Source organism: Myotis daubentonii, chromosome 2 (genome assembly GCF_963259705.1).
Source record: "Myotis daubentonii chromosome 2, mMyoDau2.1, whole genome shotgun sequence".
NCBI lineage: Eukaryota > Metazoa > Chordata > Mammalia > Chiroptera > Vespertilionidae > Myotis > Myotis daubentonii.
Genome location: NC_081841.1, coordinates 11,888,544 through 11,903,513, shown reverse-complemented (window position 1 = coordinate 11,903,513; position 14,970 = coordinate 11,888,544). Strand labels below are relative to the sequence as shown.

The 14,970-nt window shown below is 37.3% G+C and overlaps 1 protein-coding gene across 3 annotated transcripts in view; it reads right to left on the bottom strand.

Moving 5' to 3' along the window:
• CRY1 (cryptochrome circadian regulator 1) overlaps nucleotides 1-14,970 on the bottom strand; it is a 46,297-nt gene that overhangs the window by 2,438 nt on the left and 28,889 nt on the right. For all 3 annotated transcript variants that reach the window (XM_059681753.1, XM_059681751.1, XM_059681752.1), the window contains exons 2-10: nucleotides 11,872-11,980; nucleotides 8,999-9,141; nucleotides 6,016-6,200; nucleotides 5,310-5,398; nucleotides 4,322-4,462; nucleotides 3,921-4,232; nucleotides 2,560-2,711; nucleotides 2,131-2,333; nucleotides 1,944-2,039 (exon numbers count right to left, since the gene is read on the bottom strand). In XM_059681753.1, the coding sequence (XP_059537736.1) occupies nucleotides 1,944-2,039; nucleotides 2,131-2,333; nucleotides 2,560-2,711; nucleotides 3,921-4,232; nucleotides 4,322-4,462; nucleotides 5,310-5,398; nucleotides 6,016-6,200; nucleotides 8,999-9,141; nucleotides 11,872-11,980 (1,430 nt within the window). The remainder of the gene's footprint in view (nucleotides 1-1,943; nucleotides 2,040-2,130; nucleotides 2,334-2,559; nucleotides 2,712-3,920; nucleotides 4,233-4,321; nucleotides 4,463-5,309; nucleotides 5,399-6,015; nucleotides 6,201-8,998; nucleotides 9,142-11,871; nucleotides 11,981-14,970) is intronic.

Here is a 14,970-nt window from a genome sequence, read left to right as displayed (position 1 = left end):
CTAACTTCTTGGCATTATTATTACCCAAATTAAGAATATATGTGGAACCCTGGTTGTGTGACTCAGTGGGTTGGAGCATCATGCCGTACACCAAAAGGTTGCAGGTTCAATTTCTGGTCAGGGCACATACCAGATTTTGGGTTTGATCCCCGGTCAGGGTGTGTACAGGAGACGGCCAATCAATATTTCTCGTGTGCACTGATGTTTCTGTTTCTCTCTCTCTCCCTCTTTCTTCCCCCTCCCCCCCTTTCCTCTTTCTCTAAAATAAAAAACATGTCTTCAGGTGAGGATTAAAAAAATATATATGTGGCAACTAAACATATATCATACAGAAAAACATTAAAATCAGACTTTGTAAGGAAAAACTCATGTGCAAAGGACTAGAGGTCTATGATAAATTTTTTGGCCATGTTCACAGGGCCACTGACTTTATATTTATTACTTTTTAGCTGATATATACCTAGAGAGAATCCTATCTAATAAAAGAGAAAAATGGTAATTGGCGTACGACGATACCCTTTTCATTGGCTAATCAGGGCTATATGCAAATTAACTGCCAACTAAGATTGGCAGTTAACTGCCAACAAGATGGCGGTTAATTTGCATATGTAGGCACAATGCAGGGAGGCGAAAGGGAAAGCAGGAAGAAGCCCCCTGCCACTGACAGTGATCGGAAACCCAGGGGGGAGCTAAGTGCTGGGGGGCAGGGCAAAGGCGGATCGGAGAATCAGGTGCCTTTGCCGCCCCGGCCAGTGATAGCAGGAAGTAGGGGTGGAGCCAGTGATGGGAGCTGGGCACGGTCGAAGCTGGCAGTCCCGGGAGCTAGGGGTCCCTTGCTTAGGCCTAAAGCGAAGCCCACAATCGCGGGGCCGCTGCAGCTGTGGGTCCCCGCTGCCCGAGCCGGACGCCTAGGCCAGAGGCGTTAGGCCTGGGCAGGGGCGGAGCCTGCAACCGCGGGGAGCTGGGGGTCCCTTGCCCAGGCCTGACACCTCTGCCGGAGGCCTCAGGCCTGGTCAAGGGGCCGATCCGGTGATTGGTGATTGGAGGGTGATGAGGGTCAACGATTCTGGCCGAGGCATAAGGCCTGGGTGGGGGGCTGAGCCGGGGTTTGGGGGGATATGATGGTCCCCTTGCCCAGGCCTGAAGCCTGGGTCAGAGGCGTCAGGCTTGGGCGGGGGGTGGAGCAAGCGATCAGAGGGAGATGGGGGTCCCCTGCCCAGGCATGATTCCTGGGCCAGAGGCCTCGGGCCTGGGCGGGGGCCAGAGCCAGTGATCGGGGGGAGATGGGGGTCCCCTGTCCAAGCCTGACACCTCTGGCGGAGGCGTCAGGCTTGGGCAAGGGGCCGATCAGGCGACCGGAGGGTGATGGGGGTCTACGCCTCTGGCCGAGGCATCAGGCCTGGGCTGGGGGCAGAACCAGTGATGGGGGGAAATGAGGGTCCCCTGCCCAGGCCTGACGCCTCTGTCAGAGGCGTCAGGCCTGGGCAAGGGGCCGATCCTGCGATTGGAGGGTGATGGGGGTCAATGCCTGAGGGCTCCCAGTATGTGAGAGGGGGCAGGCTGGGCTGAGGGACACTCCCCCCCACACACACACCCAGTGCAAGAATTTCGTGCACCGGGCCCCTAGTAAAAAATAATAAGCATTCTGAAAATATATTTGAGTTTTATTTTATCCTTAAAATTGCTCTCCTTACTCAATTAGCAAGAAGATCTTTACCTTGACCTAAATTCTACTACATGTAATGATTCTTTCTATCTAAAATGTCACTAAAATGAAGTTAGGGGTGTGTGTTGTATGTATGTGTGTACACATGTATGCACGTGTACAAAGAATTATTATAAACATTTTAAAGAGAGATTTTTAAAAACATAGTGAGGTTTAATAAACAATATCTTGGTTATTAATCTCTTAATGTTACTATAGAAATTTCCTTTTCACTTACTTCCACTGCTGCTACAACCTGGGATATTTTCTCCAGGAGAATACCCCATGAGGCCTCCATTCCCATTAGGATTAGAAGGCACTGATGCAAGAAGACCTAAAGGGAAATAATATCCTATTAAATTATGATCAAGATCAAATCAAGGGTAGCTGCCAAAGAAGCAAATCAAAGGAAGTTATTGACATACCTAGTCCTCTATATCGTGAAAGCTGCTGGTAGATCTGTTTCATCCTCTCAATATTCAAACGGCTTGCCTCAGCATGGTTCACCATTGGTTTAGGATAATTAATTCCTATCAAACATTTGGCTACCTTTTGGATACTTTCTGGTGCATTCCAGGGATCATAGATATATTTTGCAGGGAAGCCTCTTAGGACAGGTAAATATCGCCTTTTGGGAGAAAAATTATTAATAAAATGAACTATAAGCAAATTATAACAAACTATTTATTAGCTATGAATGACCAAGATCAAATCAGTACCATTTAAATGATTTGTTTACCCTTCTCCTCATCTCTGCTGACCATCATGAGGGGTATAACTGAAGTGTTGCTTAAACATTAAAAGCTCTTCCTGGATTAGTTACTCCAAACTAATAACAATCACCCTTGACTTACCTGATATAGTCTCCATTGGGATCTGTTCTTCTACCAAAACCAACAGGGCAATAGCAGTGAAAAAACTGTTGAAAAAAGGAACTACAAGACAGCCACATCCAACTTCCAGCATTTATGCTCCAATCTGCATCAAGTAATAATTCTTCAAATACCTTCAGAAGTAACAATAACCAATTAGTTTGCACACACATAATTCTCAAAGTAAGCATTTTCCAGGTCTCTGTAGATCAAAAGTCAAGACAAAGAAAATCTAGCATAGAACTATAAAATTAAACATTCCAAGCTTCCTTGTCTATGTTTTGTTCTATGAATTATTTCAGGAAAAGAAACATATCAGTAATATAAGTGGATTTCTGAATAGAATTTACCTTTCTAATCTTTGCAGTGTTGTGTGGGAGGAGGGCAAAAAATTATTCAAGTCACTGATTTAAAAGGAATATGAGATTAAAAAATGGAAGAAACATAAAAGCAAGAAACACTTTCAAAAAAGCAAAAATGCTACCAAATAAATCACCAACAGAAACATAGAAGCTTGGTAAACCAGCCTACCTAAAGAGAGCATCCAAATTAAATGACCTTTGTAAATATCTTTGAAAATGCAGAGTTTACGTTTGGAATATCAGTTATTTATTTACTTATTTATTTATTTTTAAAATCTTTATTGTTGAAATAAGTTTGGAATTTCTTGATCCAAGAGGAAAACAATTAAAATAAATGATTTTTAATAAATTAATGAAGTAGGTGTTACACATCTTCCTCATGTAAACTCTGTACTAGAAAATTGAACAGACGCAAAAAAAAAAAAAAAAAAAAGACAGGATCAGGACTGGCTTGGAGAGGGGAAATTTATGATATAAGTAGGAAGGTAAAAAATACACGTAAGCCCTGTTATGTATAACCATAAGATGATGCTATAAAATAAAGTATGCTTCACTTTACATAATAAAAGCACTACCAAAAAGCTGTGATGTTGAAGTGAAAGGATATATATTTTTAGATGTATGCTATGAATTCACTATTTCTAAAAACTCTTGAGTGAATCTTTTCCGTGACAGAAATGATTACCTGTAAGTATGTCAATGCATTTAAGTCCAGAGTGTTAAATCTTATATTTCCCTTGATGGCTAGGCTGGTTTAGCCACAGAAGTGACTTGAAATTAACTGAATCAGTTTTTGCCTTATTTCCTGTCTGATTACACTATAATGGTCTCTAAAAGTGTGATTGTATTGCAGGAATTAAATTCTTTGATAGTTAAAAACTAAACTATAATTGAATAAACAAAATAGACAACTTCTAGGAAATGTTTTAGTCAAGTATACAGTCCTTCAAAATAAGACATGCTACATTAGTTAGGACTTACCTTCATTCCTTCTTCCCAGCTAATCCACAGGTCACCTCGTGTAACGAAGCAAGCAACTGCATGTCTGGCCAAATGGTGAATCCAACCCTCCTGACGAAGCTGTGTCATGATGGCATCAATCCATGGAAAACCTGTCCGGCCTTCTGCCCATTTTGCTAAAGCCTCAGGATTCTTATCCCAAGGAATCTGAACACAGATGGGGTTTCCTTCCATTTTATCAAAGCGTGGATTATTTGTGGCTGCTGTATAGAAAAATTCACGCCATAACAATTGCCCATAAAGGGAAAGGGGAGGGGAACTGTTCTTTTTTACCTAAGATTAAAAAGCAAAGAAGTATTAAAAGCAATTTTTTAAAAAGTATCTTGGAAAATAAAATTTAAAAATCCAATTTTAATTAATACCTTTTTGTAGAGATCTGTTAGTTTGAAGTAAAATAGTCGACATGATAAACATCCAAATCGGAGGTAAGGACTGAGTCCTGTAGGGCTAGCAAGCAGGGAGTTGGCATTCATTCGAGGTCTTTCAAAGTTAGCCACCCATGCCTGAAAACACACAGAGAAATACCCTAACTTTTCCATTTTAAAGGAGTGTTTAAGATTTAGATTTTAAAAAACTGTTACATAGTTCTTATAGAGAATAAAATCGTTTTATTCCAGCCACAAATGATGTTTTAATAGAAAACAAGAAAGGATAAAAGTGAGCATTTTGTTGTTGTTCTTTCAACCATCCCCATGTAGCACATACTCATGTGAAATAAATTACCTCCAAATTCCTAACACAACATTGAGAGCACCTTTCACCTGTCTCTTTGACACTGAAGTAAAGGTGAAATAGGAGAACTCTACCCCAGCTTCAAAGTTATGGTCATCAGATACCAACTTACACAAAAAAGAATAGAAGAGGTAGTGTTGGTAATAGCTAAAGAGGAAATAATCAGAAGAGGAGGAAAAAGGTATTTAAATAAAGAGATAGTAGTTCATTTTCAAACAATTAGGTTTATGCTATTTTTTTTTAAGGAAAACTGGATGAGTTTAAGAGATGGCTGCTGTTTTTTAAAAAATTATTTTTATTGATTTCAGAGAAGAAGGGAGAGGGAGAGAGAGAGAGAGAAACATCAATGATGAAAATCATTGATTGGCTGCCTCCTGCACACCTCACACTGGGGACTAAGCCTGAAACCCTGGGCATGTGCTCTGACCGGGAATTGAACCATGAACTCCTGGTTCATAAGTAGATGCTCAACCAGAGCCACACGGGCTGGGCGGTTTATGCTATTTTAAGTATTCCTCTCAATCCTTTTTTACCAGTCTATTTTTTGTTTTTAAAAAAGAGTGAAATTATTTTTAAAATGCCAGTTTGGAAATATGAGCATGATCTATATTATCATACTTTTCTTTCCAAATGCCTTTCCAAACGTGTAAGTGCTTCAGTTTCTCCACCTGGCCAAACTGCAGAGGGTAAGCCATCTGTATCAAAACCTAAAAAAATAAAATAAAATAAAATAAAAATAATAATAATAATTCCAGAACATAAATGCTTTTTATTTAATCACAATAATTGCAAAGAAAAATAACTGAAGAAAAATATGACAGTAGAATAAAAATGAATTGATGACCCTGGATAGATCCTCACATATAGACGATAACATATTCTCTATTCTTTAAAATGTGTATTTTATGTTGATAACAGATCACATACTTTATTTTTATTTTTTAAAATATATTTATTAATTTTTAGAGAGAGAGTAAAGGAGAGGGAGAGAGAGAAACATTGATGTGAGAGTGGAACATTGATTGGCTGCCTTCCACATGTCTCTGGTAGGGGATCAGCCCGCAACCCAGGCATGTGCCCTGACTAGTAATCAAACCGTCAACCTTTCTGTGCATGGGACGACACTGAACCAACTGAGTTAGACCGTCAGAGTGATCACATATTTTAGAACACATAAATAATGCACAGATTTATCACATCTTAGTTTGTTTCTTTTACTTTTTCTCCTATCTCTCTTTTTGCAAAATACATGTCAAATCAGAAATGGGATTTTCTGAGTGATTTATGAGCTCTTAAGTTTCAATGTTTTACCATTTATACCCACCTAGTTCTTCCAGTGAAGGGACTCCATATTTTTCATCATGGTCATCAGACAAAGGAGTTGTGCACTTTTCTATCACTTCCGAAGTAATTGTCTCTACTGGTATTTCTAGTGGTTCCATTTTGCTGATAAGAGTCTGGAATCTTTTATAAGTAAGAGGCGGTTGTCCACCATTAAGTTCTATGATCCTATTACAAAAGTTAGTAAAATCCAGTTAGTATAAAAAAAATGACAATATATTTAAGCTCTAAAAAGGCTTAAAACCAGAAAATAAATAAAATTACTTGACTTATAGGAGAATGACCAGGAAACTTGTTTAAAATAATTAAGAATCGAAAAAAAATTTCCTTCATTTTCTAGATATCTGCTAGGTGTCAAAAATATATAGCATGAAAATACCAAAACCTTTAAGACAAGGGATATTAAGCACCTATGAGTAAAAAGAACAAGTGGCCAAATAACAATAACATATTAAAGGCAATAACATAAAAATATGGAAATGTAAAAACATATCACATAGCTCAAAGAATAAATGTAAAGACATTATAACTCAGCTCAAAGAATCTATTAATCATCAATAAAAACTAAACCAGGTCAATATTATATCAAGGAGCAAACAAAGTCTCATTAATTAGGTTCTATATTATTGTTGTGACAATCACTTGCTATTTTCCATTTGCTCATGCTTTTGTTAAAAACATCAGCATACATACTTATTTTATATACATATTTTATGTACATACTTTGTTTACTTCCGATCACTAATTGCTTCAATCAAGTGTACTAAAAGGAAAGATTCATGTTTGCCAAAGGTAGTTTGAATTCGACACTATTTGGGAATAGCTATTCTTTTTTTATTATGGCCATTCGCTTAGCATTTAGCCTTAATAAAGAATTACTAGTAAAATCCAACTCCATCATTTTATGATCAGAAATCAAAGCCTACCAAGAGAGTTAATTAGTCAAGGTCACATAGCTAATAAATAGCAAATCAAGGTTTTCTTAATCCAAATACAGTACATTTTTCATTATGCCACATGTATTATGTATCAATTATATGTACAGGACATAACAAAAAATTATCCTCTCTGATTTCAGTAATTTAGCTTTGGTGTAATACTTTGAGTTTATACTTAAGGTCACAATGAAATCTGTCAATTTATAATGATACTTTAATTGTCATACTATTAATTATTTAATGGAAACAATAAAAACCTTCGTTTTCTATATGTTACATTGTTTTATGATGGATTTACATGGGTAATATTCACATTCAATCCAATAAACAATTCAATTTTATGTATAACACTGGTCTTCCACTTAGAAGCAACTGCTCTTATCCTGTTTTTACTTCTTGCTATCAGCTCCCTAAAATTAAAAAAACTGATAAACTAGAATGCAAGTTTATTATCAAAGAATATACTATAACATCTGGCTTAATATCAAGTAATCAAGTCACCATTTTTTGATACACTTGGAAAAGTAGAATAAAATTAACTAGTTTGCCATGTTACTTATAATTAGCTTTATTAACTTGATAAAAAGTATAAATAAGTTAAAATAATGTAAAAGGTAGATAAATTACGAGAATTCAGTACTTATGATGACAACAGTATGTCAAAGGTTCATAAATTAACAAATCTTATGAACTTTCAAAACTCACAGCATATAATACTTCCTAAATTTAAACTTGACCACAGACTCTCTGTTGGGCAAAGCATCACTAAAGACTGATATTTCAAGAAATACACTTTGAGAAATATAATACTATGCCATTGTTGTGAGGACTACAGCTATCCAAAGTAATATTTTATACAGTTTACATCTGGAGTTAAAATCTAGATAGACAAGATACATACATAAAGTTAAGTAACTTATGACAGTCATATAAAATATATCAAGGCAGTTTATGCCTATGTATCAAATAAGCTATAAAATTAATATTGCTAAGAGCCCAGAAAAGCAAGACCAACAGTAGGCTGAGTTAGAATAGTCAGGAGAATTTTGATACTCTTAATATTTTGAAACTAAAATTCTCAGTATTTTGGTCTTATGTACTACTAGGGGCCCGGTGCACGAAATTCGTGCACTGGGTGTGTGTGTGGGCCGGGGGGGGGGGGGGAGTGTCCCTCAGCCCAGCCTGCCCCCTCTCACATACTGGGAGCCCTCAGGCATTGACCCCCATCACCCTCCAATCGCAGGATTGGCCCCTTGCCCAGGCCTGACGCCTCTGGCCTAGGCGTCCGGCCCGGGCAGCGGGGACCCGCAGCTGCAGCGGCCCCGCGATCGTGGGCTTCGCTTTAGGCCCAGGCAAGGGACCCCTAGCTCCTGGGACTGCCAGCTTCGACCGTGCCCAGCTCCCATCGCTGGCTCCACCCCTACTTCCTGCTATCACTGGCCAGGGCGGAAAAGGCACCTGATTCTCCGATCATGGCTGGGGGGCAGGGCAAAGGCGCCCCCAGGGCCGCCTTTGCCCTGCCCCCCAGCTCTTAGCTCCCCCGTGGGTTTCCGATCACTGTCAGTGGCAGGGGGCTTCTTCCTGCTTTCCCTTTCACCTCCCTGCATTGTGCCTACATATGCAAATTAACCGCCATCTTGTTGGCAGTTAACTGCCAATCTTAGTTGGCAGTTAATTTGCATATAGCCCTGATTAGCCAATGAAAAGGGTAGCTCGTACGCCAATTACCATTTTTCTCTTTTATTAGTGTTGATGGCTGTTAAGTTTGGTATCTATCACTAGGTAAGTAAAAATTACAGCAGTTATGCTAAGGGTTTAATATATATTTATTTAGTATATATTATGTACTCTATTAGAGTATACATACACAACTCTATTATGTATATGTTATTTCCATTTTACAAACCTATGTCCCATAGCTTAAAACATATTTGTCTATGTACTACTACTAAACTGTACATTTAAAAATGGTTAAGATGACAAATATTATGTTTATTTTACTATAATAAAAATAGAAAAAGTACTTACTTGTCTAGGTCATATAATGTATGTGAAATTTGTACAATCACTTCTACTCCAGCTTCAGTAGCCAGTTTCTTAATAGCTGCATCTCGTTCCTTTCCAAAGGGCTCAGAATCATACTCAATTGAAAGTTTAGTAATGTTCCATTCCTAAAATAAGATGAAGGGGCAAAATGTACACAAATTTTAAGGATAGTGGCTGAAAATTAAATTCATAATTTGCATATCAAATGATTATACATACGTTAATCTTTAACTGACTAGGACTCAAAACACATCAGAAAAACAATTTATCAGATATATATGTATGTCAGAGTATATAAAAATGCTCTGACCCCATTCCTAAATCTGCTCAACAGAAATGGAATGAGCAAATGCTATAGAGAGGAGAAGATGCATGCTAGAGAAGACAGCAATACTGGAACTATTATCACCAACCCAATAAACTAAAGGCACTGTTATCAGGCCTCAACTATAGTCCTTGGGTTACTCGGACTCGACGTACGTCGTTTCGTGGTTATGTCGCCATCTCCCATTTATTTATAAAAAAAGGTTCCATCATTTGACGTATGTACATATGTGCTTTATGTTTTTTATTATTACCACAAGGTCAGGAATTGTTATCTTTCTTTAAAATTTTTTTTTACTGTTTCAGTTAATTACTGCTGTGTATGTGCTCCATGTGAGTGATGTAGGTGCTTATGTAGGTGGGTTCCGATTTACAGCAAAAATCGCGTACACTGTGTAGGAGCGGATCTCCGATGTAACCCGAGGACCTATTGTATTTTTACCTCAAATGTGAAAAATAGGATTACTTACCTATTAAAAAATCTCACTATTTTCTGTATTAAAATAATAAAACCAGAGGCACCCTGGCCAGGTGGCTCAGTTGGTTGAAGCATCATCTGCTACACCAAAAGGTTATGGGTTCAATTCCCAGTCAGGGCACATACCTAGGTTGTCGGTTTGATCCCCACTCCAGGAGCGCACAGGAGGCAACCAATCATTGTTTTTTTTTTCCTCCTCTCCCCCCCCCCCCCCCCCGCCCGTCACCCTTTCTTCTTTCTCTAAAAAATAATAAATAAAATTTTTAAAAATTAAATAAACAATAGAAGCAATAATGTAAATGAGTCAGCTAGTCATGGACAAAAGTATCTTTTTTTCTCAGAGACTGAGGGTGTGAAGAATAGGGATGGGAAGGAGACCTACTTTTTATTTTATACCCTTTTAGACTTTTTTTCCCCCAAACACATGCATGTAGTGACCTCTAAACAACACTTTAGAAAACACACATCAATACAATTAAAAAATGAATTTAATTCCCTCTATGTTCTAGACAGAGTAAATAAATATGAAAGAAAGTTTTCATAAATAGCATTTTATACAGACTATTGTACGTAGCCCAAGGAAAAATCAGAATAAATAATAAGCACTTTATGTGTATGTGCTCTCTGCAAGCTAACTAGACAGATCATCTAATTGCAAAAGACTGTTAATCTAATTATATGCTATTTTATGCAAAAGAATGGTCAAAACAAAGAACAAAAAAGACTTGCTGACTTAAAACAAGTTTTTAAAAAACAAGTAAATAAAAGTTATTATTTTTAAAGCAACTAAAATCTTCTTAGGATTCATTTTACTTATACCACATGAATTTAGAGATAAGGTTGAAGCAATTACCCAAGACATACTATTTTACTCATGAGTTGTTGATAAACTATTACTGTTGTTTCTGATATGCTTTCTACTCCGATCTCTTCCATGTACCTAAGTTAAATTCTGACTCTAAGCAGCAACAGTAGTGAACAAATTTTAATGTAATAAATTCTCACTAGTCAAAACTCTTGCATTAGCCAAACCCTAAACATTACAGGTTTCTTTCACACTAGTGGGAAAAAGCTAGGAAGTGTTACTTGAATCCCAGCACTGGGAACATTCTCATTCAGGGAAAGGAATGTTCTCTTCTGAATTAAAAATAGCAACACTGCTATTATAAAAACTTGATGAATTAAACAGCTGCAAGACCAAAAGAAAATATACATTTGGAATTCTAATGGTAGCAAATAGGAAGGGATGAATAAAAAAAAGCTAGGAAATTCAGCTTTTGGTCTGAGTACTTCCATGTTGGTCAACTCATTCAATCTCTCTAGGAGTAATTTTTTCATTTGGAAAAAAGAAGAAAGAAATGAGATTTTTACGATTCTACCAAGTTAAAAAAACACACCACAATTTTGTATTATTGGTAGCATGTCAATCATTACAGGCCTTTGACCCAGAAAGTCTTCTTCTAAGAATTATCCCACAAATGTAGTGGCACATGTGATCAAAGATATGTGTATCTGGACAAGAATGTTCACTGACAGCATTATCTGTATTAGCAAAAGGCCTGTGGAAAAATAATTCAATGTTCAGTAGAAAACTAGTTAAAGAAATTACAGCATATTTACACAATGGAATACTCTGAAGCCATTTAAAAGACTGGGGAAGTAATATGGAACAATCTCTAAAATAATGGTTATAAGTAAAGCATTGCATAGAATGGTATGTTCGTAAAAAGGGGGATAATGACATACACAAAAATACACAGATATACTTTTTTATTTATTCAAAGAATATTTCTAATGAATATACAAGAAACTGGTAATTTTTACTTCTGGGAAAGGAACTAGCAGTTTAAGGCAGAAGGAAGATTTTTCATTATAAGCCACTTCTTTTACTGTTTGACTTTATAATGTGTAACTTTTTTATTAAATAAAGGAAAAAACCCACAAAATTTTTATTTAAAAACTTATATTTGCCACACTTTAAATTACCCAGAACGCCTTATTTACCAAATATGTGTCTTCTCTGACAAGAGATTACTATTTTATGCATAATTACCTTGAAAAGCCTAGGAAACACATCTGCTGGTTGTCCACGAATCACAAACAGACGAGAGTTTAGTTTTCTCAGATTAGAATCAAGGTCTTCAAGACACTGAAGCAAAAACCTAGGGAGAGGATAATATTAAAGTTATTAAAATATATTTTTAGAAGATATAAAATATTGCAAAATCATGTTATTCTAAAAGTTGAAATGCCAACTCCATCGTCTTATCTCTTATCACCTCTAATCCTATATAATTAAAGGCTAACATGCAAATTGACCAAATGGTGGAACGACCAGTCAATATGACGCCCACTGACCACCAGGGGGCAGATGCTCAAAGCAGGAGCTGCCTCTGGTGGCCAGTGTGCTCCCACTGGGGGAGCGCTGCTCAGCCAGAAGCCGGGCTCATGGCTGGTGAGTCAATGGCGGTGGCGGGAGCTTCTCCGCCTCCATGGCAGCGCTAAGGATGTCCGACTGCCAGCTTAGGCCTGCTCTCTGCGGGGAGCTGGCCCAAGCCGTCAGTCGGACATCCTCTGAGGGCTCCCAGACTGTGAGAAGGCTCAGGCCAGGCTGAGGGACACCGCCCCCCCCTGTAGTGCACGAATTTCATGTACTGGGCCTCTGGCTGATATATAAATTACAATTTCCAGACTCTATACGTCTAATGTTGTCTAACTACAACAAAAGTTTCTTAGTATTTTAACGAAGTTCCTGAATTAAATCACTAATTTTCATTAAATAATCGTGACTGTTAACAAAAGTTTAATTTGTAAATATAAAAATTATATAAGGAAAATAAATGAATTGATCTCATTGTTTAAACATGATGAAATGAATTCAAATTTATATAGACAAACCAATCTGAAAAACCCAGAGCATTTTCTACCCGAAAAAAAAATAGACACATCCTATTTAATCACTCTGAGCAAATGAATAATTTAAAAATTTGAAAAAAAAAATTTGAGCATGTTACTGAGGGATACCGTAATGATCTAGGACAGTGGTCGGCAAAGTAGGGATGCGAGCCACACATGGCTCTTTGGCCCCTTGAGTGTGGCTCTTCCACAAAATACCAGCTCTTCCACAAAATACTGACTTCTGCGCATGGACCACGAAGTTTCAATCGCACTGTACGTGCACGCCTGCACGTGGTATTTTGTGGAAGAGCCACACTCAAGGGGCCAAAGAGCCGCGTGTGGCTCGCGAGCCATGGTTTGCTGACCACGGATCTAGGAGAGAGAAAACAATGCTCATTTTCAAGTTTCTAATCTAATTAAAGAAAAAGAAGTTGATAATAGATGTTAAATTACGTGGCATTAACTCTGAGTGTAAAGTATGACAAATTAATTTTTTTAAAAAAGATTTCATGAGGCAGGTAGGGCTATAGATTTTTTTCCAATGAAATAAGTACCAACAAGGTTTATCCAGGATAGATATCTGGGGCAATTCTGGGGCAGTACCAGAAGAATGCTTAGTGTGCATCTTTTATTGTGAAGAAATGGAGTGGCCACTAAGAACAAATCTGAAAGAGATGTCACACCCCTGGAAGGCTCAACCTCATTGTTTGCCTCACGTTAATTTTCTGTAACATTTCAACTATATCCTATTCCCCTCAGCTGGAAAGACTATCTCTGTGGGCTTGGGGAGTTATAGTGCTATACTCAGGTGGATGTTAAAAGACAACTCATCATTTCACCTTCAGTAGTCTCACAGTCATTCTAAAACAAATAGGAAACAAGCCTTTGTATTCTCACTTTTATATTTCACCACATCCCTTTTCTATCTTGGTTCAGAGTTACCCCACTAACACTCCATCCTCACTCTACCTCACCCCACCACTACCAATGTCCAAATACTTTTGGGGAAAAGATTATTGTAACTTACAATGTTTAGTGATAATTGTTTATTGGGAATCATCTAGCTTATGTATTTGCTTGGCTAAAGAGTTTTTAGATACCAGCAGTCAAATCAAAAATTAAAAAGTTGAATGAACTAGCAATTTTAAGTTTTCTTAAATTTAAACAGAAGAGTAAAATGTCCTCAGGGGATAATTCAAGGCAGAGATAATTCTTAAATCTTTTTTGTACCATTAGTTTCATTCAGTATCTTCTCTACCAGATCTGATAGTATATAGTAAGAGTTCTCCTTATTCAACTTTTTAAAAAATATATATTTTATTGATTTTTTACCGAGAGGAATGGAGAGGGATAGAGTTAGAAACATTGATGGGAGAGAAACATCGATCAGCTGCTTCCTGCACACCTCCTACTAGGATGTGCCGGCAACCAAGGTAGATGCCCTTATCAGAATCGAACCCGGAACCCCTCAGTCCGCAGGCCAACGCTCTATCCATCGAGCCAAACCAGTTAGGGCCTTATTCAACTTTTTGGTGGAAATACTTCTATGTGGTACAAGCATGTCAATGATAAGATGGGAAAAGAAAAGAAAAAGAACCCGATTAATTAATAAAATGAATGTCTCGATTAATTAATAATTGGCCCTTTATTTTTCCCTTTCTTGTTCACAAGCTATATAATCATTCTTAATGCTTTCAATAAACACCCTATGAAACAAACATTGTAAAAAATGATATGGACTGAAGCAATCAATGTGTTGCAACAGGAAAAATTTTGCAACCAAAGAATTAATTTTGTTTTGGCACTTAATAGAACAAAAGAATAGAATGTATTTCTTCCACAGATTTTTTTTTAAATTTTATTTTCAATTACAGTTGACATCCAATATTATTTTATATTAGTTTCAGGCATACAGCACAGTGGTTAGAGACAATTATATAATTTATTACATGTGCTGCCGAAGTGAGCACAACAATCATAAATTTATGAGGTGATTCTCCCCCCACCCCTGATAATACAAGTACCCACATGGCATCATACATAGTGATTACAATATTACTGACTATAGTCCCTATGCTATAGTTTACCCCCTAAACAGATGTTATTGATGGTGTTCTTTTCCATGGATATTATCATTTACATCACTGCAATTTCACATAAAAATTGCAGAAGTACAGTGTATTCAAATATAAGTACAGTACTTAAAAATATAATGCTTACTTTATATTCAAATATTTTAAATAGAAAAGACTTG